This window comes from Hippichthys cyanospilos, chromosome 9 (genome assembly GCF_059441005.1).
Source record: "Hippichthys cyanospilos isolate Australia breed blue-spotted pipefish chromosome 9, RoL_Hcya_1.0, whole genome shotgun sequence".
Lineage (NCBI taxonomy): Eukaryota > Metazoa > Chordata > Actinopteri > Syngnathiformes > Syngnathidae > Hippichthys > Hippichthys cyanospilos.
In genome coordinates, this window is record NC_142377.1 from 12,892,065 (window position 1) to 12,918,958 (window position 26,894).

A 26,894-nucleotide genomic window follows, 5' to 3' on the forward strand; every position below is an offset into this window, starting at 1 on the left:
GCGGCAGCAACTAGTTTCATATGGTGAGGAAATTCTCAATTGATTTATAATTACCTCTGAGTAAGTATGTCACAATAGATTGATCACATGTGACCTAAAGCATTTTTTTTCATTTTGTATTCACACCTCTACCCATTGCTAAGTTTATTTTTGTTCACAAACAGCCCATAATTCAACTTCCACGTGCTGAATGAAGCATGGACATGTAGATGTCACATGAGAGTCATGGAGGTCAAATGTGAATCGTTCGGGTCAAATGGCGTGTGATATGGATGTAGTCACAAGAAGGATCAATGACTATGGCGATACAAAACACACAAACCATATCTGTTCTATTTTTATAACATTTTTATTACATTACATAGTTTTCTTTTTCTGACATGTGGCCGCTCACAAAGCAGTGGTGTGTAAAATACAGCCTGAGAGGCATTTATGGCCCACCATCTACATTCTTACGGCCCATGGCGTATAATTGTATATTAGGGCTGTCGAAGTTTAGAGCGCTAACTTTGGAGAATTATTGATACTTTCGAAAGTGTTAAAAATGTTGTACGAGGTCAAACTTTCCTAACTTTACAACTAAACTAGGAGGGGAGTCAGACAATGCATAATTACTTACTTGATTGCGTTATTTTTACTGTGCTAAAGAGGTCGACGTGGAGAAAATTAAAGGGCAAATGAAGTGGCTTTTGACTCTTTCTATTTTTCTGTATGGGGCCCTCAGACAAAAATGTTTGGACACCCGCTAAAAGCAACCTTCTTTTTCCCCACATATTATTCTACCGGATATAAAAAAGTAAAAAAATACATGGGTTTTTATATTCATAATTACAATTCCTCAGTAAACATGGAATATTTGGTTGAAAGAGAGTTTAGAATATTAAAGACAACCTAACCTTACCTTCAATTATGCTCCCTGCAGTGCAATTTTCTTCAACTCCAGCTTGACATATTCTGTTGGATAGAAACTCACCGGCAATGCTGGCGCCATTTTCTGCAAAGAAAGTGGCAACAAATGAAAGTTAGCAACTAACCAACATTTAGTACATGGTGTCTTCTGAGGAGAAATTTATATCTATCTTCACTTAGTGTTGTGTTGGGAATGCGATCCACTTCCAGTATGAAGTCGTCTTTGAAGAAAATATAGCCCACAATCGAGAACAAGTAGACCAGGATGAGTGCAAGCACAGCAGTAAGTACAATGGAACGTCCGTTGCGTGTAACACTTTTGATGACGTTCAGCAACGTCTCTTCTCGATACACCAGGTCAAACAGCTACGGAAGGCAAAACATCAAACATAAGAGAGGAAAAAAGGAACCTTGGTATGAGCATTTGGAGTATTTTCCATTTGATGTCACAATGTCAGACATAGATTTTTGTAAAGCAATGTTTTTTAGAGAATCAAAAAAAGCCAGACACCATTAAACCATCAAATATGGAAACATCTGGCCTATCAGTGTCATATCTCCAAATATTGGCAAGCCACATTGCATTCTGCTGTTACGCACATGGTTCCTCTCTCCAAAGGCTATATGGTAAAACCATAAGTCTATATGCATGGGTGTGCACCGTGCAGGGTTTCCTCACCAACAGACTGTAGAAGAAGACATGAACAAACACTCCCAGGCTGCAGATGAGCAGGTAGATGAAGTGATACAGGAACTCAAAATCCATCACCATGGCTTTGTAGCCCCGACTAAAGGTGCCACGGTTTCCCAAAAAGCTCATCAGGAAGATGATTTTATTGCACACCTGGAAGACAGATACCATCTGTTATATTGAGAATTATTTGAAGGAAGAACGTATGCTGTAGTCAATAGAATTTTGTTTTTTCTCAAGAGCATCACAATGACCTCAGACAGGAACAATACATTGTAAAACTACATTCACTAGATACAAACAAAAGAGGGTAGGCATAGTTTAGAGTTTTTGGAATTTCAGCCTCCCACCATTATATAGTATGCTGTTATTTCTGTGGTCCTCCATATAAGCAGGCAAATTACCTTTGTGCGTAATTAAAATAAAACATTTACAATAATTACCATTGACTTTGGAAAAAAAACCTACATTTTAGCACATGTTATGAACCAGACCTCTACCTTAATCTTAGTTCTTTGGTTATTTCACAGTCAAGTCAAATTAATTTCCCTTTTTTTTTTTCTTATAACGGGTGATGATTGAGACTTGTTTGCGTTTTATCCAATCCATTGATCAATGATCAAAATAATCAACAGATTAATCGATTATTAACACTTTGATCGCTGTTAATTTAAAAAGACATCAATGGAAACCCTACTGAGGTGCGCCTTTGAAGCCACTTGTCGTCAAGTTCGTTTTTGTTTATAGAAATCGGTAGGGAATAAGTTCGGAAAAATAAAAAACAAAGGAAAAAACAAATATGGTCGGCAGAATGCTTGAAATCAGCAAACAAGATTTTAATTTTAATGAGTTTAATGTCTCACGTTAAAAAAGTTCAAATAATCATTAGTTGAAGCCCTAGTATTCCTTGAAATAAATAGCACGTGCATTTTGTTTATCAGGAACCGAATGTGTTTACTGTGACAAGATTGCATCCACACTGCTTAACCTGTACAAGGTCATATGTGTCTTTCTGCAAGATAACTTGTATTCACTAGTAAGAATAAATATTTAAATATTTTTGGCCTGGAGGAGAAGATGTAATCACCAAAGAGAACACAAACAAGGAAAACATGGAAACTCCACAAGGCCCAGAATTAAACACGGAAAACTCTTTATATTGTAAAAACAATTACCTAGTTGACAAGGCAAATAAAGCCACATCTATTTGAAAACACAGAACACAAAAATGAGTACAAGCACTAAGGGAGGCATACGACTCACATTGAAGGCCCCAAGGAGGAACAGAGTTGGCTCCAGGCCAACTGAGAAGATGAGACGGAGGATCGTGACGATGACAAGAGCTCGGATGCCCAGCGGTTGGGGCATGATGATCACGATAATGAGCGTTACCAAGACTCCAATCCATAGCAGAGCAGACAGGTGAGTATCCAGCGTACCTGGAAGGGATTCATTCCAACTGATTTACCACACAGATCTTTGCAGAAACTGCTGACTTGCTTTTAACTCCCTATTTGCTTCAAATGTGCAGAGTCATCAGAACAATGCTGTTTGCAGCTTGAAACTTCTGTGGTTGGAAGGTTTAATACCTACATTTGTTCTTGCGGGGAAACCCCGGGGCCTTCATTATGAATCCAACTAGATTCACCTACATAACACCTAAAAGTAGTTGACAATATAGTAGATACATTATGTATAGGTGCGTTTGAGCATGTTGGCTGGCCTTTAGTGAGAGAAGACCTGACACGTTGCCACATGAAACTCCTAAAGGGGTTTAAGTGGTAACGTGTCACTAAGATGAAGAAAGAAAAAAAAAAATCAATGACTAGAGTTTAAAAAAAAATGGAGTGTCAGATTAATAGACTAATTGTGATACATGATTTATACTCATACTTAAAGCGTTATTTTTTTTAATCATAGTAATGGAATTTTCAATCTCTAACTTTATGCTTTCTTTATGCTCATTGGATCCGTTTTATGCATCGGGCTTTTTGTGCTTGAGTTGCTAAGGGTTGGAAAACAAAGGTTGATGACACCCTGGAGTGGACCATGATTGGCTGTCATTGTGTGTTGGCATCAGCTCATACATAGGCTTTTGTTATGGTTGGGTGGGCAGGAGGATGATGTGAAAATGAAAGCGCATGAGAATCATATAAATGGAAAATTTAACAGTAAAAAATGCTTTGATAGCACTTTTGATACATTCTTTGCAAGGAGCTTGCTTACCAATGAATCGGGTCCAGTTTGGCCTACACAGAAATGCAAAGCAGCCAGCTGTGATTGCAGTCACAGCTCATAAGCAACAAACATGCTTATGTAATGAGCCATTGCCAAACTAAACTCGATGACATACCACTTAAGCAAGTGTGTGACACGGGATGACAAAGTTATAATTTAATGTTAATTTCAATTGAGGATTTTTCTCAACTAGATTAATTACAGATCTCAGATGATAGAATTTTTTTTCGTCCCTGGACTACACAAAAATAACACGCGACAGACGCCTCTTTAAATGATGTTTGTATTCTGCATTTGAAAGAAAGGGTGGCTGCCTGAAGAAAAAAAAAAAAAAAAATGAGGAGTCAAAAACGTTTCCCTCCTAGATTTCCTTTCCTCCATTCTTGGCTTCCTCGGCCTCCTTCCCCTCCTCTAGTTCTCTCTGTCTCCCTCCCAACCCATGTCGAGATCATATGACAGGTGCCACTTACATAACAGCCATCTCTAAAAATACTTTGGCTGAAAGATTAATCAGGAAAAAAACAGGGAGGAACATACAACACCAGAAATGTGACAGACAAAAAAAGGGACGTTTACATGCGGTATTCGTAATTACGTTTGCTACTTTACGCTCCTCGTGAAGGTGCGAGAGGTTGATCGGGTTCAAACTTTAGTCATCAATTAAATTGTCAGTCAAGAATGTGGCAAGCATGCCGCGCTTACACATGTGTTATGTTAACCCTAGGGGTTATTCAAAAGCCAGTCGAGCATGCACTACTGTATGTACTGTATATATATATACACATGTACGGCAGCAGAACACACTGACCTAGATTTCCTGCTCTTATAACATCCTCCTAAAGCCCTTAGCAAAGGAGGAACTCGTGTGCGTGTGTGTGTGTGTGTGTGCATGTGTTTGTGTAAATGTGAGCAAGAGGGCAAAGGCCACAGCGTCATAAAAGCGCTCATTAAAACCGACCAAAGGTGTATTGCCGTTTCACGTGATGCTTTGTGTGGTGGGGGAAACGCAGTCAGACATTACTCATGCTCAACACTCCCTTGAACTGAGATGAAAACAAGCAAAACGCAGAATCCAACGTTCACAGTTCCAAAGACGACAACTTCTACGTGACTCAAAGGCAGTCTGGAAACTAATTCGAAAGGAGCAAGCTTGTCTGTGTGCACAGGGTGTGTCTCAAACAAAGACAGGGTTATGCTCAGGTCATGCTCTTTAATTCCTGATCAGGTGACGCAAGTCAGCAGATCAGAACTTTAGGAGAAAAGCAGATCAGTGGGTCAATTCCTCAAGAGGATTCATCTTTGCAGTCTCTCTCTCTGGGTGGCTTCACCATGTGATTTCAGAACAGGCCAAATATGTTTTTTGTTCAGATTTGGAAGAGAATCTAAAAGGACATACTTCACAGTAAGATAGTGCTGAATTGCCAACATACAGTAGTTTGTCATTCAACGACACTCCTCATAATGAGAGTAGGTTGTGGTAGAAAAAGCAGGCCACCAAGCCGCTGCCCTTCCTGTTTTGCATGATTGAGCACATAACCTCAGTCTGACCCGAAATTGTGACCAAAAGTGAATATCAAAACGCTTCTCTAAAGCTCCATTAGTAAGTCAATCGACCCGACATGGTCTACCTCACTTCTTTCAAGTGTCAAAGAATGCAAAATGACATGAGACCGGGTCAGTGGCTACACTCCGCGACTGACCTCCGTGTATCCCCTCCAGCGGGTAGAAGAAGCAGACGAGCAGGTTCATGAGCACAGCCAGATTGAAGGAAACGTTGCTCCAAACTGAAATGTTTCTGGAGCACCAGTACAACACCGGCTGGGCTGGGAAAGAAAAAATGCTTAACTTTGGGAGGTGAAGACCCTATATTAATCATCAGTTGTGAATAGAAGTTATTAATTTGTCTCAACTCAATCTGTTTCTCAACTGAAGTGGTTTTCAAATGGTGGGGTGGCGGGGGTGAAGTCACTTCAGGGGGTTCCTGAGATATTAACAGGGTTTTTGCAGGGAGCAGCAAAGGCAAATGTTTGCTTCTTAAAGCAAAGAACAGTAAGGGTTTCTTTTCAAATGAAGAACAAATTAATTGGAACATGAAGCAACTTATTGTTAAATTTGGTTGCGTTTTATACGGATGTGCATTTCCAATAGCGGTGCAATTTTCTGGCAGATATGCCAAAAATGAAACAGACGATGTTACACAAGCGATCTTAATTACGCCTAGAGATACCATTACAAACTAGGACTATAACAATTACCAGCCAGGACCACTATCAGCACCAACATGTGTGGCATTTTGGAGCATCAGCCATTTTTAAAAATCTAATGGGCGCTAATAAAGCAATTCAAAACTGTGTTTACATCAGGGAACTATATACTTAATTTTACATTAACTTTGTAAGAGATTCTGCTGACCCTGGGAACACTGCGTCTGTTGTTTTTGTTCAAAATTAAAACAAGCAAATTAAAACAAAGCCAAATTTTAGCATTTCTGTTTTAAAATTTGGGAGATTTTTTTTGATGTAGAAAACTACAGGGAGTAATTTACTGTATTCAGCTTTCACTTATTTTTTTAAGACATGAAGTTCCTTGCAACAGAGATGTAAGTCATTTAAAATTTATTTAAAAAAAAAAAAGGAAAGATCAGCATTGTGCAACTTTAAAAGGCTGTTCAACAAACTTCATGCTTAAAACATTTTAACAAAGTTAAAAATTGGAGCCTTGACCTTTGTCTTTGACACCCCACAGTAGTAACAGTAAGCACACAACAGCAGATATGCCGGTGCAAATGTGTACTTCAGAAGGAATGAAACCTGGAGTGCAAGTTACATTCTTACCAACTTATTCACGACTGCCCACTAAAGTGCAAGGAGCGTTTGTTGTCACTTTAAAAAGTTACACAAAATTTAAACAAGTATTTTGTGTACAAGCCATCATAAGTACACTTTTAACTAAGCGACAGTAATAAATGGATAGATAATGTAATGACGCATGTAATGTTATCCCTCATTGGAGTGACAGACAAAACAAGACTTAGTGTCTGGCATGCAGTCTTAAATGTGGATTAGACTGACTGTGTGGGCACGGACCTGTATTTGTATGTTTGTGGACACGCACAAGCAATATCTCAGTAGTGATTCATATGATTACCGTCCAAGTGTTTTATGGCACAGAGAATAGGGAAATTCCCAACAGCAGAAATACAAATGCACATTGCTTGTTCTAACTAGCGCAGAAAATAAAAGTGTGTGTGTGTGTTTTTGCTACTTTATACCTACCTCTCAGCTTCTTCTGCCAGTTCATCTCACTGAAGAGGTCTTCTGACCGCAGAAAGAAGTCATTGATCTTACTGCCTTGCTCGTCTCTCTCTGTGGTGTAGTAGACCCGAAGTTTGGACTCAGAGGTCAGGAATTCACAGATGTTGGGCACTGGGAACACTATCTCTTCCATGGTACGGTCCTGGCGCACAATCTAGACACGTGAGTTTACAAACACCAACTGTGAGTCAATTCTTGGCTTCCCCCCTGTTGTGTTTTCTGTGCCAGCTATATTCAGACATGTTTGAAAAAAAAAAACCCACACGTGTAAATTAACACATGGGATTGAATGTCTGGACTCTGTATAGACATAATTACCTCTCTGGGATTGAATGAGTTCATTACCTCTATCTGGGCAGTGTGATTGGCATAAAACTCCAAGGCTTCATCTCCATCTCCACTGGTTCCAGCGGGCTTCAACATTATGGACAGCTCTTTATTGTGACGGGCCAGCTGCATGATAAACACACATTCAGAAAGTGATGAAAAGCAACAGAAAAAACAATTGTGGGGTTTTTGGTAGTTACATCAGACCTGGTGAGCCAAGATATAAATATTGTGTCCAACGTTCCTGGGAGAAGCTGCATCATGTTCCTCATCGTCCCCATTTTCCTCCTCGTCTTTTGTGTCTTCAAATTCCACCTCTCCCTGCAGGTAGGCTTTTTTAATGACCTCCACCTGGACAGACACCGATTCCCAGAATACTGTATCTCACTATTATTATAAAGCTTGGAGACGTCTGCCATTTTGTAAGTTCCTCACAAGCTCTTTCGGTCTCATGTTGTACAGGATCCTCTCAGCATTCTCGCTGTCATGACGGCTCTCCATGATGGCAAGCAGCAACTTGGATGCATTGTTCTAAGATTGAGAAACAGCTTTTACAATTTGGTTGAGACTTTTGATTTTTTTTTTTCCTTCACTCAACTTTCACCATGCCTGCTACTAAAGATGGTACCTATATTTTAGTCACCAAAAGATTTGGGCCGTAAATGCAGAAATTGCTTTGGTTTTCGTCTAAAGTTAAGTAAAACTGAAACAATACTGCGAAAACGGATATTGTAATGATGCAAAACAAACAAAAAAAAACAAGCGTTTGTCACAAATTCATACATTCACATGGGAGAAAGAGATGGGCGTTGCATGGTAGGCAAGTGCTGTGAAGCATTTCATGGGAAAAGAAAATAAAGAACAAACCAGCTTCCACTTCTCTCCAAACAAACAACGCAAACAAGTATCAATCAATTACGCTGTCATTGTATGATACAACACAAGTGTCCAGCATTAACGTTAGCTGGCAACTATACATGTGGTGCATTCAAATGCCACCGGACAATTAAAAACTCAGATAGGAAAAAAAGACTGTCACAGCCTTTAACGTCAGTAACTATAAATGTCTGAATAACGTATGCTTGTTATGAATCTATAAAAGGTGACATATTGCGAAAAGAATAATGAAGGCTTTGATATTTAACTTTAGTCACCTTTATAATAATTAAATAATTGAGCTAATAGCTTCTATTATGGTGGTTGGTGTGTAAATGAATCAAAACAAAGAATAATCTAGGCTGTTGTACTGTAATTGTAATAACATTTACAAAAACAAAACAAAAATGGAGGAGATTTAAATTGGTCCCCTTTAAACAGATGTTAAAATAATGAAATAATAATTTTCAGTCATAATGTGCATTTTCATTTTATTTTCACCATTCATTTGTGTGCATAGCATTACAGCCCGTTTCCAAAGTCAAATTGCTTCTGCGAGGCAATATATGATGAAAGTTTCATTTTTTTACTTGAGGAGTTTTAGTTGTGGCACTCAGTTTCCGTTTGGGCCAAGCATTCAGTGCATCGCTACCTGCTACCTCACCTTGAGCTCCAGCACCAGATCCATCCTCTTCTTTCCAAGTGGGTTGATATCATTAAGGATCAGCGCGATGATGATATCAATACCGTTGGACTCGTGAGTGGCGATACAGTTCTGAGGAACGTGAAAGATGACAGCATATTCATGGGAAGCATATCATGGGAAGCATATCATGGTCGCGTTGTCACTTCTGGGAACGTCTGCTGTGTACCTGGTTTTCATGACAGGGGCCTTGGCAGTACTCTGTGAGGCTCTCTAGGGTTTGGTTGATGAGGGCAACATTCTTTTCGTTGATATAAAGCCCTAGCAAGCCCAGGCCTCCTGTGGTGCTCCCACAGATGCAGTCCAGAAACTGAAGCGTCTCACACACCAAATTGTAGTTGTTCTTGTGATTTTGACAGCGAAGGAAGTTCTGCGGAAGTAGTTCGGGTTGGTCAAAAGGATACTGTACTTATTCTTGAGGACAAAGTGCCATAAAAATATCCACGGTTATTGAAAATGGAAAAAAAAAGATAATTTTTTAAAATTTTGTATAAATATGCTCCGTCAAAACTATTTTTAAACAAGATTCACTCTGTGCCAAGAACGTTTTTTTTTTTTTTTTTTAGTAATTGCGACTGATAAATGCTCTACGAACATCAATTATAAGAAAAGGCACAGAAGTTTGAAATGATTACCGTAATCATCATTGTAATTATATAATCACCATAATGCCAGGTGGAATAATTCCAAGCCATTACTAAGAAACATGTGGCGAGCCAGAGATGAAACAGGTGAATAAACAGCCATTTAAAGGAGGAAGAGCAGCGAAGAGTACAAAGTGTGCCGCTTGGACAGACCAACCTGCAAATCACGATTGTGGTTCTCACAAAGTAGCTGCAGAAAACGAAGGATGGGCTGCATGATAATGATGACGTAGCTCATCTCCCCTTCATCCTGATTCTTGTCCCCGGTGCTCGGATGACCATCCGCTGAAGCGAAGTGGTCTTCTGGGTCAGCTTCCCGCCGATAAGAGTTAAAAGCTTTCTTTGTGGCAGAAGAGGCCTCAAGTAGTTGCTCCCGCACTTCTTCTGTCATGATGACTGATGATTCTCTTGCTAAACAAACGAACTATTTCAATCATATTTTGGGCATTTATCTGCGTTTAAGATATTTGTGAGGTTCGCTAATTAATTCGTTCACTGCCACTGATGGCACTATACATTACATTTACTGAATATAAAGCATCAAAGTCATATTTTTTAATGTTTTTGACTGGGGTGTCCATTTCCTGAAATTGAACATGTAAGCACAAACCCTTCTTGCGAACTGGGGTGTCTTTGTCCTGGCTGTCGTAGTCTCTCTTCCGATTTCCGAGGTCGCTGGTATTTACTGTCACCGTAGCTTTGATTTCAAGCTGCGCCAGTTTCATGCGGTCATAGAACACGCGAAAGAACTTTTCTGACTTTTTGTCCTCTGTCAGACGGCAGAAGAATGAACGCTAGACACAAAACACAAGAAAAACATCACTGAGTAAAAGCACTGTCAAGAAAATGGATAAGCTATAATGGCGAATGCTTACATAAAAAAACTGTTTTGAATTGAAGTTCAATGCAAAATAATTTTTCCTGATTAATGTTTACTCACTGCTTATTGTTTATTTGGTTTTGTCGAAACACTAAACAAATAAACAAACGAGAATAAACAATATCACACAAGATGGCATAATAATGCACTCTCCATAAAACCCTCCATAAAACCTATACTACAGTAAAACTTAGATTCATTTTACATTTTTTCCTGTATATTTTACTGTGTGTGTGTGTGTGTGTGTATATATATATATATATATATATATATATATATATATATATATATATATATATATATATATATATATATATATATATATATATATATTATTATTTTTTTTTAAATCATTTACTGGTTTGCTCTCAAATATCCATCCAAATATAGCCGCATGATTAAAATCAGATGATTTTGTTTTTCATCAAAAAAAGATAAGTGTGTTTTCACAAAGGACAAGAGAACCCCCCAAATATTTACTGCTGAAAGTCTGAAATCAGATGATCTGGACAATTGTAAGTTGAACAATGGAAAACAGTGGAAACGATGAACGGATTATCAAAATAGATAAAGTTCACAATTGATTTGTTATCCAGTAATCGATGAATTGCGCACCTCTATTTTACAGCCATAACGAACCGATTGGCTTTTATAAGTCATAATTCCATATCTTCACAAACCAGTGTAACCAATCAAAAAGACAATGGGCCCAATTTACAAACCACAGTGACAAACACATGCACGGAAATGAGATTTTCATCACTATCGTCGTACTTGAATTCATGCTCATTCTGCAAACAAATGAATGCACAACCTCCTTCAAACATGCCTATGCGCAAGAAGAATGGATCAGGCTTTACTCATGCGGCCTTAATTAGTTAAGGTCTTCGTTATGGTCTTGAGTGGACAGTCACACACGATTATACAAATTTCAACCGCCAAAGTCTGGAATTAGGTAGACCGCTCAGTTGTTACTCAAGAATGGGGTCATGCAGAATTGGAACACTTCTACATCATGTACAGTGTATGCCGGCCTGCCCACTAGTCCGTTGTTTTGATTATGTAACAGTTCTCATCTATAACACCCTTCGCAAAGGCCTCACCTAGCTGAGGCCGGCTCACCACACACAAAGGGTGAAAAATGACACGAAAGGGAGAAGCCTGGCCTACTTACACAGAAAATGAGACAGTGGGGAACAGGGTGAAAGAGTCCAGCGATGAAAGACAAGACAGAAGGAATAGGGAAATAAAAAAAAAAAAAAGGGGGGGGGGGTGTTGGGAAAATCAGATGACTGAAAGAAAAGAAGAGACACAGAATACTCTGTTAGACAGTATCTGGGCCAGAGAAGGTTACGTAACCACCTATCTTTCCAGGTTAAATACAAAACTAGGCTATTGGAGAAACAAAACAGAAAATTATGGCAAACACTGAAAAATAAATACAAATAAACAAATAATAAAAAACAACACAAAATCAAGCCTCGGTGTCAAGCTTATGACCAAGTAACCTTGTGTGATGAAAAGGAATGGGATGAGATCTCGTACTATTGGATCTCGCGGGGTTAGAATGGCGTGATATATCTTATTCTTCCACAGCAAGAAATCAATTTTCTTCTGGTTGTTTTTTGGCTTGTTGAGCCAGAAGTGCAATGGGGAACACATAAAAATAAGGCTGAAAATAAGAAAAATGCTTGAAGCTATTTTTCCTTACCCCAGTTACCCACTTAATCATATATGCATTATTATATATTATGTATAAACAATAAGCCAATTGTGGCAACAATTGTCAGTATTCGGCATGACAGTAAAATAAGTTGCCAGCGCTGTTAGAAGGCCCACTTCAAAATAAACCATACCCTATCAAATAATACATGGACACAAATGACTTGGTATGCTTTTTATCTTGAAATTGTTCCCCGCAGTGTGTTGTGGCATCGTCTTTCTTTAAGAAACTTGCTCCTGATCGCAACAAAAACAACACAATGCACATTATTCAGAAATGACGTTTTGCCAAAATGACATATATGATTACACCATAATGGATAGCACCTTTTGCCAGCGTTTCATGGTGGCTTTTAAGTTAAAGCATTGCCTAACAAATAATGCTCAGCAAATGCTCACATTGAAGCTGTGATTAATATTTCTGTCGCATTCCTACTAAATAGAATCTATTTAGATGGATCTAATCTATTTAGTTGAATCTATTTAATAGGCTCTCACTATGGAAAAAAAAAAAGCCTCCTAGAAGTGCTATCTTTAGGACCGAAACATCATCAACTCTGCAACTATTATTATTAATTTTTTTTTTGGTATTGTACCAGTGACAAGTGAAGTAATACACAATCAGGTAACAATGAGCCAGGAAGTAAACTTTAAAAACAGAAAGTCGAGAAGAGGAACGAACAGACATGTAGAAGCTAAACATATACAATACAGGCTGACTCAAAATATGCCTTTTCAGTCGGCAACATCTCTCCTGTGGTTCTGACATGACCTCGTCTCATGCACTAAAAATTATGGAGAGAGATTTGTTTAAAATCTCACTAATGTTTCTACAGTGTAGTGATAAGCACAGATTACAATTAAGTTGAAAGTGTTGATAGATTTTTATCCAAAACCCATTATTTGATTTCTTTCAATTTCTTTCAAATCATCTGTATTGTTTTCCAGTTGAAGAAAAGTACACAACCATATTTGCAGAAAAGACAGTTCATAATAACTGCAAAAAATATGCAATACACCGCAGCTGTTTGCATTTTGTTAAGCTATTCAGTAAGAAGAAAGATCTCAGCTACAATTGTTATTGCAGCGGCATTTGAAAAAGAGAGAGAGATTTTCCTATTTATGTTTACCTTTGTACTTAGAGCTAGATCACTAATTTTCAGTCTACTCACTAGAAAGAAACCATTTCAAAAACTGGAAAATTGATATTAGATATTTGGTAAAAATCTCCTTTCGTTCTCGTGGATTGAATCCCGTGAGAAGTCTCTCTTGTATCTTGTCACCATCACAATGATTTTACATCCACATTCAGTATTGACCGAAGCACACAATTATAAAGGCAACATGAAGTGAACATGAATTGTTCACAAACAATTGAATTAACATCTCCTGTAGAGCTACTTCAGGAGTAAACTATGCAATTGTGACCTGAAGCAGATTCCACAGACTCATGCCCCACCCTAGCTCAGGCCTCCACCACTACGCAGGAGCTCTCCCGCACGTACGCACTGTCAACACTCAGGGACAAGCAGATAGCAGACTACTGATTCGGGGGAGTTGCCGAGCGAGGCCGCCGTCCAATAAACAACCCCGATGACAGAGGGTGGGTGAGAGTGTAGCGAGCCAGCGACGGCCCGCACCTAACACCCTGCTCGCATCTTATAGCATGTCTGCGGCGGGAGCCGATGGGAGGCAGAATGCCCTTCTCTGCTCATTATAATTAGGCACCTGAAGCGGGGTGGATGCGGAAGGGGTAGGTCTGGCATCGACTGAACCAGAATATGCAGCGATAAAAGCACTCACCATTACGTATCCCCACCCCGGCCCCACAAACACGCACCCATTAAAATTACATAAGACACACACACACATACTTTCCAGCAGAAGTACACACAAGCTAGTGCGCACACTTATTCCACACCCGCTGACTTTTACAGAGACCCACAAAAGTAGGTCAGCTGTCTCCGGCAACAGGCACATGCCCATGTTTCAAAGACACACCCGCATGTCACACAAGCGCTCAGAAGGACTGAAGTCTTTACCAAAGTTATGTAATCATATTTGCACCAGCGAGTTAATGTCACCATAGAAATAAACTTGGTGTGCAGTCAGGCATGCGGTTCTGGGATTGCCACAAGCTGGCACGGCACTTATGTCAGGGCAACAGACTTTGTAGTATCATCGGGTATCACCGTGGTGAAATAAATTTCATTTGGTTGACGTTGGCATTCGGAATTTGAGAATTCTCGTGTTACCTATAAATGCAGATTCAAAAAACATTTTTGACTCAATCGATCCTTGAAACAATTCTTCCATGATTTTGTCAGAACTTAACTGAAACTACTGAAGTGACAAGTTATGCATGCAAAGACATTTGTGCATTAGTTTGATATCATAGATATTCAGTTTAAGGTCCTTGCGATAGTATGTCCTCACTAGTAAGACGAGTCAGGACATGAGTAGACCAGGACAGCTCTAAGATTCTTTTGCTATTTTTTTTTTTTTTTTACATCTCTGCACATTGATGAGGCATCTTCAGACCGCAAGTAGGACAACTGCATATGACTCATGAAACAAAAACATGCAGTAGTTGACTACATACTACCGATACTGTAGTACTAAGAAATAAAATTCAAGGAGCTAACATCTAGCACTGCACTAGTATACCACAGCAATAGCATGTAGTTGTCAACTATAGTACAGTTTTGCCTCACCGGTAAAATGCAATACAATGGTTCTCAAAATTTTTTCCAATGATGAACTTACCCCATGCAAAATATAATTTTTTTCCAGCCTAGTACCCTCAAACTAGTGCATAACAATTTTTGATGGAAAAGTAAGAGTCGAATCAGAATGCTCTACCATCCGTGTCTGATTTATTAAACTTTGCAACTACATTTGTTGTTGCATCTCTAGGCATATTTTATTCAGCAAATCCAGAAGATGTATTATGTCTCATCTGTTTCGTCTGCTGGAAAAATTGTGTCATTAATGACAAGGCACATCCGTATGAAACTTAAAAGAAAGGGTTTCAAAATTTTGTAAACGAATCACGATAAGACAATTCAGCAAAATGTTCCTTCATGTTCCAATTCATTTGATCTTGATTTGAAAGGAAAAATATGCCGTTCCTATCATGGCATTAAAAAGCATTAAATTAGATTTGCTGATACCTGCAAAAACCTATCTTGACTCTCATGTACCTCCTGGAATGCTGTTGCGAGGATACGCATACCCCCATTTGAGAAATGCTGTTCTTCTTTGTCAAAATATTTCAATTAGTGGGCAAAAATGTCATATCGTAATGAAAAGCAGCAAGGGGAAGACATTCATTCTGCTTGCGCGGATGATGAGTGTACGACATAGACCACAAACTGAAAAATCAAGGATTCTGAAGAAACGCTAGAGTGGCTTGACACTAACTCTTGCACAGAGCGCCATCTGTGTTTGCATATCAATGACAAGGATACCCTGCTGGGATGACGTGATGGATGAAGTAAGAGTGGTCAAGGAGAGGATGGAGAAAGGCTAGCAGCAGAAAATGATGGTAAAGGAGCGGGAGGAGAGTGACAAGCATCCCAGCCCCCGCCCTGTGCAATGTTGGGTAAACACAGCCTGTCTGTATCCATGGAGACAAACTCCGATCGGAATGAGACGGAGAGGAGAGGTGCGAGGTGGAGGCGGTCCGCTGAAAAACAAGGTCAGAGCGCTTCCCTTTCTCTCCTTCCGCTCTGCGACTTGGCATCAACAAAGGGATGTTATGTAACAGCTATTTATACCCGCACTCCCTTTCCCTAACCCCCTCCTCTCATGTCACGGAGCGCCACATGCAAACCAAATGGAGCGTCTCCCTTCTCCTTCGGCTCCGTCACCCATCTCGCCGAACGCAATGAGAGAACAATTGTTATTTTTGGGGGGGACTTTTCACAATGCTAGCAAACACACCTGTTTTATACAATGCTGCCAGATGGTCGACTGGAGATGAATCACAATTTGTCACAACACAGTTACCGATCCAGGAAAATTAATTCAAGCTGGAATGTATCAAAACAAGTTTGAAAAGCTGTAAAGCGCACTGGTATATCTCCAGCTTTGCATGAAATCATGTGTAAAAGTAGCATGCAGGCCAGTGGTTCATTTCTGCGTGCTCTGTAGGTCATAAGTAAATCGTTAACTGTGTTATGGAAAAACAACATAAAGAAGCATTAACAGGTGGTCAACTCGACAGGTCAAATGAAACCAAAGTTTAACTTTTGGAAACTTAAGGTGGACATTTTCTCTCGGGGGGCATTTTCTCTAGGGGAACAGAATTGAATTCATTTTCTGTTTCAGTTCCTGTTTGATATACAGTAAATCTCATTTAGTCTACGGTCCAAACACTTTAATTATTTGCCTACTACTTTGCTGTTCAGTTGCATATGCTCTGCTGTATTGTGGTTCAGGTAAGACCTGTGTAAAAAGTGTACTTTTTCCCCAAACCACTTATTTCTGGTATTAAAAAGATTACATCAATCTTGAGTTAGTTTAGCAGTACTTCTCCACCTGTCCTCATAACACATTTCTGTGAACGATACTTATCAGAAGTGTATTTAATATGCTGCCATGGAGGTAAAAATTACAGGCTTTGATGCCTATGCAACGTGTTTAGCCACCGTAGCTCGCTAGCTGAAGTTTTTTGCTACCTAGATGGTGTGAGCTTGTCCAGACCGCATTCAGCCCAGCGAATTTTTTTTAGGACCGTCTTGGAGTTAAAAGTCTGTGATTCTCAATTGTGCTGTTCAATGTGTTTTGTAGAAGCACAAAATGAGAATCTTTAATGGCAAACCCCTTATTTCGAGCCTTGGCACGTAATAACAGGCGAGGTTTAGGTACTTAACTAAATAATATAATTATGTAACATTTTTGCATTGTGTGGATATTCTACAATTTAATATCTACCTGTATATCCAGATACATCTAGAATCCCAGAGACAAAGAAGATATAGTTACTCTTCAATCCCTCTACTGTGTTTCCCCCCAGTCCCTCCACCTTCTCTCCCCACTGCCCCACTTCCGGAGGCCCAGCATGACCCACTTTAGGCCTGCAAGAGAAGTCAAGGGAGTGGGAGAGGGAGCAGGAATGTTTTGAAGGCTGAGACATTCCTCATTGTTCATTCACACAGACTTTATGTAACAACCCCAATCACGTGACGCAGCTCTGCCGCAGCCGTGGGAAGCCAAAGAATTATCTCCACCGCAGCGGCTTCTTTGCCATAATCTGATTATGCTAGCCCCGTGATTGCACAACAGCCCATAGATGGGCAGACTGATCACAAGACACACATCAGTGGACAGATACAAAATAGGAAAAATATAACAAACAATGACAACTAAAACTGTATGACTAGAAGTATGCTGTATCTCCAACCCATCATGATATGTACTGACAAAAAAAGTCTTACGTAATGATAAGTGATCAGGTGACAACCTTTGAGATAATAGAAATGGCACATGGTATAGGGGGTAGGGTGCTGCCTTATGTAATGTACTGTACATGTGCAGCTATGGTGGCACACTGACCCATATACTTGGAACCATGCATTATACTACAGGCCGATGATCAGTGAAAATCTTGACAGACTGATTTCCAGATCATATACTGCTGTACTGGGTGTTCTACTGACCTGGATGGTGGTGTTTCCACCCTCCAGCAAGGCAATAGCCAGGAGTATGCTTTCCTGGAAAACTCTGTCACTGGTGGTGTTCATGATGAGGTCGATCACCAGATCAGAGGCTCCTTCTTTGTCCAGGTGGCACTGCACTTCTGCCAGGCTCATTTCCCTGCGGCTCAGGCCCCCAGGGCCCACTAGAACTATAAAACAGTACAAGTTAACATGTGGGCAGGCATGTGACTGCAGTTCTTGAGGTTTTTTTTCCCACACAATAATTGTATTAGTGGAATTTGATCACTCGTGATGAGACCATTGACACTTCAAAGAGCAAACCCAAAAGCTGTTCTAAAAAATGTTAAAACATATGCAAAACAATATGTACAGTACATGGACTCATATTCCAATTTTTTGTGTTGAATACATTCAAATAATTTAAAGCCAGCCCGATGTAGAACATTTTGACTTTAAGACCCAGAATATATTGTGTTCATTGTTTATATTTATGCTATTTTAATTGATGTTGGAAGTTAATTGCAATATTCAGTAGATAAAAACAAAAATGTAACATGACAAAAAAAAAGAAGTTAATTTTAAATTGCCATACATTGAGAAATTTGTAAAATTGTAAAACATTCACTGTGCAAGAGAATCCAGATCTTCAGATTGTCCGTTGACCGACGCCCAAAATACCTACAAGAATCAGGCTTCTATTGGTCAAACCTGCTACAAATATATGAAACAATTTTGGGGCAATGGTAAAACAAGTTATTAACTTCTTGTAGGAGGAGAGATTTACCCCAAAATCAATGCGCTCTATGCGCCCTTACTAATCTAAACACACCATTCTGATTTATATTACATTGTGGGATTTGGATTCTACCCATCATGGCTAACCTATTTTCCGAGTTCATTTATGTGACTTTGCATGATGAGCTATGTTTTGTCATTACCCGAGCAACTGTGATGCCAATTGCAAAGTGGCAAAATGGCCGTCTCAAGAGATAGCTAAAAATGGGGGTATTTTGCTTCTTAAATCACATTTCACAAACACAACTATTAATCAAATATTGTGTTTGGATTAGCGTCGCCTAATAGAGCATTTGAAAGATAATCCCACCTTTAGCGCCACATTTTAAAGCCTTTGAAATGCACGTGATGGTAGATTTTTCAAAATGGCCATGCAGTACACATGCGTGAGAATACTGAGTGCTTCCGCAACAGGTAGAAAGCAAGTTTGCACAGGCCGCGGAGGTTTTGCACATTGACACACTACAAAGCACGTCCCGCCGTATCTTGGCGCGCATGCCATAAACGGAAAACAGTCTTATTGCGAATGTCCAAAACAAGGCACTGCCATTAATGTCCTTTGGAATGGGACATCAGTCATGTCATGTATCAACACCCCCACAAATAAAATAATCACCAACAGGCAGAGATTGAATGCTTCGGTATTTAGACTGCAGCCTGTAATACGATGACTGTGTTATCAAAGTGCGATAAGTGTGTGCGGTGGTGGTCGTGCTCAAAGGGCAGGTCTGTGCACAACTTTGGGAGCGATAAGAGCTCAGGGTCAGACAGATAGAGTGCTCCATCCTTGCATAACATGCAGAGACATTTGTATTACTACAACTACATGCATCATACATTTTTTTGGCTAAAGATAAGGAAACATTCTCGATGGACTTCATCCTCTAATGTTGTCACTATTGGGCCTGCACGCTACACACAGTAAAATCAATGTTTTCATGTGTGCCTTTGTGTCATTCAACATCAGTGTGAATCACCTGACTGTTTTTTGCCGGGTCCTACGGGGCTGAGGGGGCCACTGCCAAATGACGTCAAGCTGTCCCTCCGCCCACCACTCCGATGGAAGTTGCCATAGTAACGGTTCACCAGAATCTGCCTCAGTGCCTCGCCCTATCAGAGGCAAAGAAAAGAAAAATGCAATGACAGGATTGCAGCCATGTGGAGGGAGGGCTGGTTAGGTAACAAGGGACAGTCATCATCCACTTTCTGAGGCGGACCTTCATCGATATCTTTGTAGGAACTCTCAAACATTTCAAAGGTTTAAACATGAGCAGAACCCATTTTTGACGTCATTTACCACCCACTGTTTTTGCTATCTTCAGTGACCTAACCAAATGACATTTAAGGATGCGGTCTTTTCTAAGACAGAGGATATGCCAAGTCTCTCACACTGTGACTCATCATCTGTTGAGTCTTGAGCAGCACGACTTTGCTGTTGGTATAGCAACGGCAGCCCATAGCTACCTGACGAGACCTCCCATGGGACAACGTGACGGAAATGAAAGAAGACGGGTGTGCGCGGGTATATTTTTGTGCGATTACGTGACGAGTCAGTCAAAGTGTGCGCTCCCCGATAGATAGAATATTATGCAAGACCTGCTTTTGATGTTGCGCTCCAAAAGGGCAGATAAGATTAGGTAGTGAGTGTGATGAAAAGTAAATGATTATTTTATTTTACTTTTTTAAAGCAGAGGTTTGTCATGCTTTAAGATTCAGACAGTTGACAGCCGACACATCATTTTGTGACTTTTTCCATATGCTTTTTTTTTTTCTTTTACAAAAGTTATTCCTAGGGATGCACCAAAATGAAAATGTTTGGCCAGGACAAAAAAATGAGAAAAACTTGAAAAACCGAAAAACTGAAAACCAAATCAAAATCATTTTAATGAACTACAGATTTTTGTTGTGTTACAATAGTAACAATAAGGCAGATTTATTCTTTATTTTGATTCATTGTCATAACACCCGAGAGAATGGAAGCCAGAAGCCATATTGGAGCTTCATCTTCTTGATATGTCAGCTTCTATTGATCAATAGGAAGCTAGTAATTAATTAATTAAAAAAAAAAGTTTTTATCATTTAATAACTTTTTTTACATAGCAGCTAGCGCTAACACTAAGAGCTTGTGCCGTATCACACAATGACAGAGTAAATGATTAGTGGATTCTTAGGCTCATTAATCAGCGATTTTATTTTTATTTTTTTTAAGGCGGTGTTGATGTTGGTAGGTCAGTGATGTGATAATAAAAATTGAGTAACAGGGACTCGTGTGTTCAGTCACCGCAACAGCTGTTTTCAAAGGTGTTGTTTTGGTTTTAATTGCCATTTTCAGCCTAAAATATTATGTGAAGGAAAATGTTGTGCATCCCTTGTCAGTATAAATATTTTGATCCAGATTTTTATCCTTAAAATGGAAATACATACATGAAATTGAAAGCCTGTAAAGACGTATAAATACAACTTTGTGATTAAATGCATTAAAATCTCTAGAGTTTTATCAGTGTCTTGCTGCAAAATGGCTGTGCTGCAGTTGAAATTGATACTTGCTGACTTGACTCACGCTGTGCTGCAGCTGTTGACTTTCACAAACTTGTCTCATGATTGTGTTTTGCTGTTGGGTCTGTCTGACCTCTTCCTTTAGCGAAGAAGTAATTGGCTGTGGATGATAGTGCGATCACAATAACGTTTTTTTTTAACCTCATTTAAAAAGGAGCTGTCGGCGCACAGAATGTCCTTGCCGGAATTTTTGCATCATCAATATTATGCAGCCTCATTGAGATGGCTATCCGTATGGCCTCAAATACAGTGTGACTTTCTTCTCCAAATCTTGCTATAACTAAGTGCACGTACCCTTTTCTGGTCCTCCAACAACTTCTCAGGCTGGTTCTGATCCAGCTGCTGGGTGCAGTGGTAAGTTTTAAGACAAACAGATGCAAGCACAGGGGGTTAATATTCATGCATAGTTAATAAAAGAGTACATGTGACGTCAAATGCATGCAAAAAGACCATGCAAGGTGAGAGCGAGTTGTCATGCTTAAAAAAAAAAGGCTTTTGACATATTTATCAAATGTTCATGCAGATAATCTCACATTATTTAAACACAAAATTAGGCCCAATGTCCGCAAAGCCAACACTACAAGAATCATAGAATAAAAACAGCCGCAAAATCACATTTTAAAATCAAGGATGAGTAAATACGATGACTCACAAAATCAAATATAGATCAAAACGACACTCTAAGGTGTTTTCTGCATTGTGTTTGTTCAGGTGTTTTCTGCATTGTGTTTGTTCTTTAATGGCGCAAACAAATGGCGGGATTCAGGTTATACGGTGCTTTGAAGTCGGATTATTTACTGTACAGTGTGTACAATAAGACGGCTCAAAGTGCTAAGAGGCAACGCTCTAGATAAGTAGTTATGTAAAAACATAAGGGGGGGGGGGGGGCTAGGCAAGGGGCAGAAGGGGTTAGAGTTACATAATCAATCCAAAAGGAATCAGGTCACTAAACCAGTGACACAGAGCAGCTTACAGCGGCCATCTGTCACGAAAACACAGAGTAGAAGAGAAGACAACAAACACTGACACTTTCACAACTCAACTTGTCAGTCCAAGTCAAAGTCAGGAGGCAATTATGCTGAATCAATGTCAGTATAGTGTTATTTTAATTTCTGCTGCTGTGGTGCCTTCCAACACGAGCTCACCTATATGCTAACTTTTGAAACATAGGGCAGGTTGGGGGAGATGATGTAATATAAATATCCTATTTACACAAAATCACTTGGGGACTCCCATACTAACTACCAATAAATGATGGAAACTTTAATTATCTACTCATAAATATAGTTAGTACTGGATTTGTGTTTGGCGATGTGTCTGCAACATACACAGATTAACACAATACTAATTAAAAATGATAACTTTAAACAGTTTTTAAAAGTTGAACACACCTCAAAAGTTTGTGTATAGTACAATTTTTACAGAAAAAATGCACTGTATAAACTAAGACTTTTGGTCAAACTGCAAATCATACCACTTTGAGGCCTTTGAACCTCACAGAGTAAATTATAAAAGGTGTGAAGAAGTCTCCAATTTTGATCAACAGTATGTTTGTGGAATATAAATCTTTTCCTTTTTTGAATCCTTTTGGGTGTGGTCATTTTGCCTCTTGTTGTTGGGTGAAAATGACATCACAATTGCCCAGAGCTTAGGTAATGACCAATCCCAGCTAAGCTTGCAAATGTCACATGACCAAACCCAGAAAACAGGTGAGCCACTGTTGTCATTACCTGACCCTTGAACACATGATCATTTTCAGTACGTAAAGTAGAAAAATGCATTTTTCAATCTTTTTCAGCTGAAAATGATTAAATAAGTCGAATATCCTTTTAATAGCATAGATGTGCAAAAAAAATTCTGATGCTTTGATGAACTGCACAAGGCATACTTGGTTTGTCTGGGGGTCATCACAAGAATTATTGCATGCAAGCTGATTAGTAAATTAACCATATAATATTGAGCAGAGGCTATACTATTTTTGGTATTTGAATAACGTACACAAAAATGGAATCAAATATATTCCAAACATTTAGATAAATTAAAACATATATTTTTCGCCTTGAAAAAACAATTATAAACACAAGAAGACCCAACAACACATCTCCACTTAATGAACAATTTTTAAACAGATTTGATGATCACTATTATTTAACTTAAATTTACTGCCATGTAGAGCGTTAACAAATGTTACTGTATTTTTTTTTTTAATTGAGGTTCAGCTATAATTTAAAGTTGTAGCTAATGCTAACACAAATAATATATTGAACGTTCTTACAAATGAGATAGCTCCTTCTCTTTGATAGTCCCAAAACAACATCAAAGAAAGCAGCAAAAACATACTCAGTTGATGGTCTCAAGTCTGACCACAGACACCACCGAGCAAGCCCTCACAGCTGCCACATCCGCCCTGACTGCATCACATTCGACCAAACTGGAAATTCCCTGGGACAAACCCCCTTGGTTACAATCACAATTCTTAGTTCAACAGAATGACGTACATGCTACTAACACGTACCTTGAATTCTACAAAATACATCTCTGATATTACCGAAACAAATGCTTCTTTGTATTCTGGAGCTGAGTGTGTGCGTGGTTTTTTATTTTTTTTTTAATGGGGGGGGGGGGGGGGGGGGGGGGGGGGGGTTGCACAGAAGCACTGGTGTTTACCACTCGCCTGCTTTCTACGCAGCTGACAGACGTTCCAAAAGCCAAATTGAGTAAATCAACTTAATGTGGCAAAATCTTTTAAAAAGTGAAAAACAGATCTCATGATAGTTTGGAAGGGGAAAGAGGTAAAAGGCATGGAGCATGGCTGACTCTAAATGAGGGCTTGCATAATAAGACCGTGACCAAGCACACACACTCGTGCACAAACACACACACACACACACACACACTGTCGAGGTGAGAGTAAAAACTCAACAGTCTGCATGCTTAACTACTTATATAAGTCTGAGAGTTTATCGGCCTGACATTTAATAATGGTGTAGGTGCACGAACACGGCTAAAATTGATCTGCCTCTGATGATATGATGCTTATTGTGACATTACCAAACAGCATTGTAATCTGATACTACAAATTAAATCTTATTAATTTCAATGCTTTATCCACACAATTTTCCCACCGGCCTTTGAGGTGCGTCAGAAAAGTTCCAGGACTTGGCTCTCAAAAGATGTAGTACAAATAGAATGAAGTGGAAATGTTGAAAACTTCAGTGTAAATATTTTTGTAAAATCGGTTCTGGAGCTTTTCCAGAGCATTGTATGTGTGGAACTAGTAAAGTTAAATAAAGACTTGTGTCACACGTTAGTAGCATGCTGCATGTGAGGAAGAGACTCCAAAAATGCAGACACATGGTGGGGCAAATACATTTTGGCACCACTGACATTTTTATGTCAGGGACGAGAGATACAGCAATGGCAGGTGTGCATGTGTTGATGAGTGTGTGTGTGTGTGTGAGTGTGCATATGTGGTGGGTGGAGGAAGGGGGATCAACTCTCATGCCCCAATCTATACCCTGCAACACTCGCATCCTCACAAAACCCATTTTTAGACACAGGTGCGCACACACACATACACACGCACCTACACGCACGCACACACCCACACACACACACGCACAGCATGGGTAAATGGCTCCTGCACACTTTTATCCTCTGCAATTACAGCTGAAGGTCACACAGCAGCGGAGGGGCTGAGTTCCAGGAAAGAGAGGGGGAAAAAAAATGCTGGGTTCTTATGTAACCTCAGCCCAGAGTTGGAAGGGGCCCAGGAATCGTGCAGTTTGCAGTCTGGGAAAGTAGGACATAGCCTCAATGACTGCCACTGTCGTCACAGATCCACACAACTCATTAATATGTGCATACGGCACGCACACGCACACACACACGCTTTAGCACATGCACACGCACACACTCGTGGTCACAGTGTCCCCTATCGGCACTGAGAGGACATACAGGGGGGAAACACCCTACACATGGTGGAACACAGGCAAGAGAAAAGAAACATTGACGAAATGAGACAGACAATTAGAGATAGACTGTTTGTTTTTGTTTTTTCGGGGCCGATACCAATCAATAGTAGACAAGGAAGCTGATTTTTAGTATGCGGTAAAATATTAATGTCAAACTCTGTTGAAAGGGTTTAAAGAGTGTGTAATGAACAACTTTCAGGCTTGCAAAATGTAGAATTTGAAATATGTCTATACAGTAGTCTTTTTTGTTCTTAATTAGTGTAAAAATCCAGTAAGTTATTATTTTAATGATTGGTTAGTCAAATAAAACAAAATCAAGTTTAATTTAATTTCCATACTTAATTAAAAAAAACAATCCATTATTGCATATGAACACTGCACAAACATAAATAAAGTAAAACTCAATTACTGGTTTGGTGCGTAACATGGCAAAATAAAAGGGGAATGTGTCCCAAAAAAATTTCCAAACTAAAAATTGATTTAAACAGAGATAAGTCCGCAAACAAGGAGGACTACAGAAACTGGAAGATTATGCCAGGTGAAAAGCTAAAACTTCAGAAATGTTGACAATTCTAACTAACATAGTAATACTATTTTGTGTCTGTTAGCTCGCTTGATCATATTTTTGTACCTGTTTGATATTCATTATGCTGACACGCAATGACCCAAGTGTCTGTTATCATAACAGTAAAGTGATTTAATTAAAACCCAGCATGGCATAAAATGAGTGTTTTTACTGAATACTATTGCTCTATTGGAGCTCTTCACTGAACTCAAGAAAATCTACAGCAAGTAGCATCAGCAGCAGCTACAGTCACTACAGATATCACAAAAGCTACATGAACCAAGGACACAAACGGATAAGTAAGAAAGAAATAACCTTAGGCAAATCCATTTCATCATCAAAGGCCCTGAGCTGAAAGAGAGCAGAAGGTTTGTGGGGTTAGATAACAAGCCAGGAAGCTCAAGCAGGGGTCAACAACACAGCGTGACATGTTAGTTAAAGTGAGTAATGTGGACACACTCCTCCAATTCAGTGGCTCATAAAAGACCAGTTGTGAATGCATGTTAACCACTGATTAAATTTGTCACATTTGGCAGAGGGTTGCCTGCGAAGATATCTGAGAAGGTCCTGATATGTGACAAAGATTGAAGGACAGAAAACCCTTCAAAATAGGGGAAATGATTGTGTTGTTAGATACAGTCGTTTGGAACACAGTGTATGTGTACCTTGTACCCAAACATGAAAAATATTTACATATAAATACATATACAAGTTGTGTTATTAACTACGTTTGCAAAAACCCCAACATAGCATCTATACACAGATGCACATGAACAACCCTGGTCACTTCATTCGGCACATACGCATACTTAATACCAAAAAGTCACTCTTTCTCGAAAAATATTCTAATTCCTGATACGACTACGTGAGCACACAGTCGGGAGTATCCAGTGAGAGTGACGTATTTCTTGTACCTTCTCTCCATAACCGCGGTCTTTAGTCATCATCTCTCGAAGTGTTTGAAGAACTTTGATGCATAGCCGCTCCTCATTTTCCTCCAACAGCTGCTTGGTGTGTTTGATCAGCCTACAAAAGTA

General features: G+C 39.4%; 1 protein-coding gene across 1 annotated transcript in view; it reads right to left on the reverse strand.

Moving 5' to 3' along the window:
- Window positions 1-26,894, reverse strand: part of LOC148418939 (inositol 1,4,5-trisphosphate-gated calcium channel ITPR1-like) — a 62,120-nt gene that overhangs the window by 9,251 nt on the left and 25,975 nt on the right. Inside the window, exons 40-57 of the mRNA XM_088424362.1 lie at window positions 26,772-26,883; window positions 26,173-26,208; window positions 21,613-21,660; window positions 19,740-19,872; window positions 17,968-18,155; window positions 10,313-10,496; window positions 9,860-10,113; window positions 9,228-9,428; window positions 9,020-9,130; window positions 7,915-8,010; window positions 7,687-7,830; window positions 7,498-7,605; window positions 7,114-7,306; window positions 5,539-5,661; window positions 2,864-3,039; window positions 1,589-1,753; window positions 1,086-1,275; window positions 902-994 (exon numbers count right to left, since the gene is read on the reverse strand). Of these exons, the coding sequence (XP_088280488.1) occupies window positions 902-994; window positions 1,086-1,275; window positions 1,589-1,753; window positions 2,864-3,039; window positions 5,539-5,661; window positions 7,114-7,306; window positions 7,498-7,605; window positions 7,687-7,830; window positions 7,915-8,010; window positions 9,020-9,130; window positions 9,228-9,428; window positions 9,860-10,113; window positions 10,313-10,496; window positions 17,968-18,155; window positions 19,740-19,872; window positions 21,613-21,660; window positions 26,173-26,208; window positions 26,772-26,883 (2,555 nt within the window). The remainder of the gene's footprint in view (window positions 1-901; window positions 995-1,085; window positions 1,276-1,588; window positions 1,754-2,863; window positions 3,040-5,538; window positions 5,662-7,113; window positions 7,307-7,497; window positions 7,606-7,686; window positions 7,831-7,914; window positions 8,011-9,019; window positions 9,131-9,227; window positions 9,429-9,859; window positions 10,114-10,312; window positions 10,497-17,967; window positions 18,156-19,739; window positions 19,873-21,612; window positions 21,661-26,172; window positions 26,209-26,771; window positions 26,884-26,894) is intronic.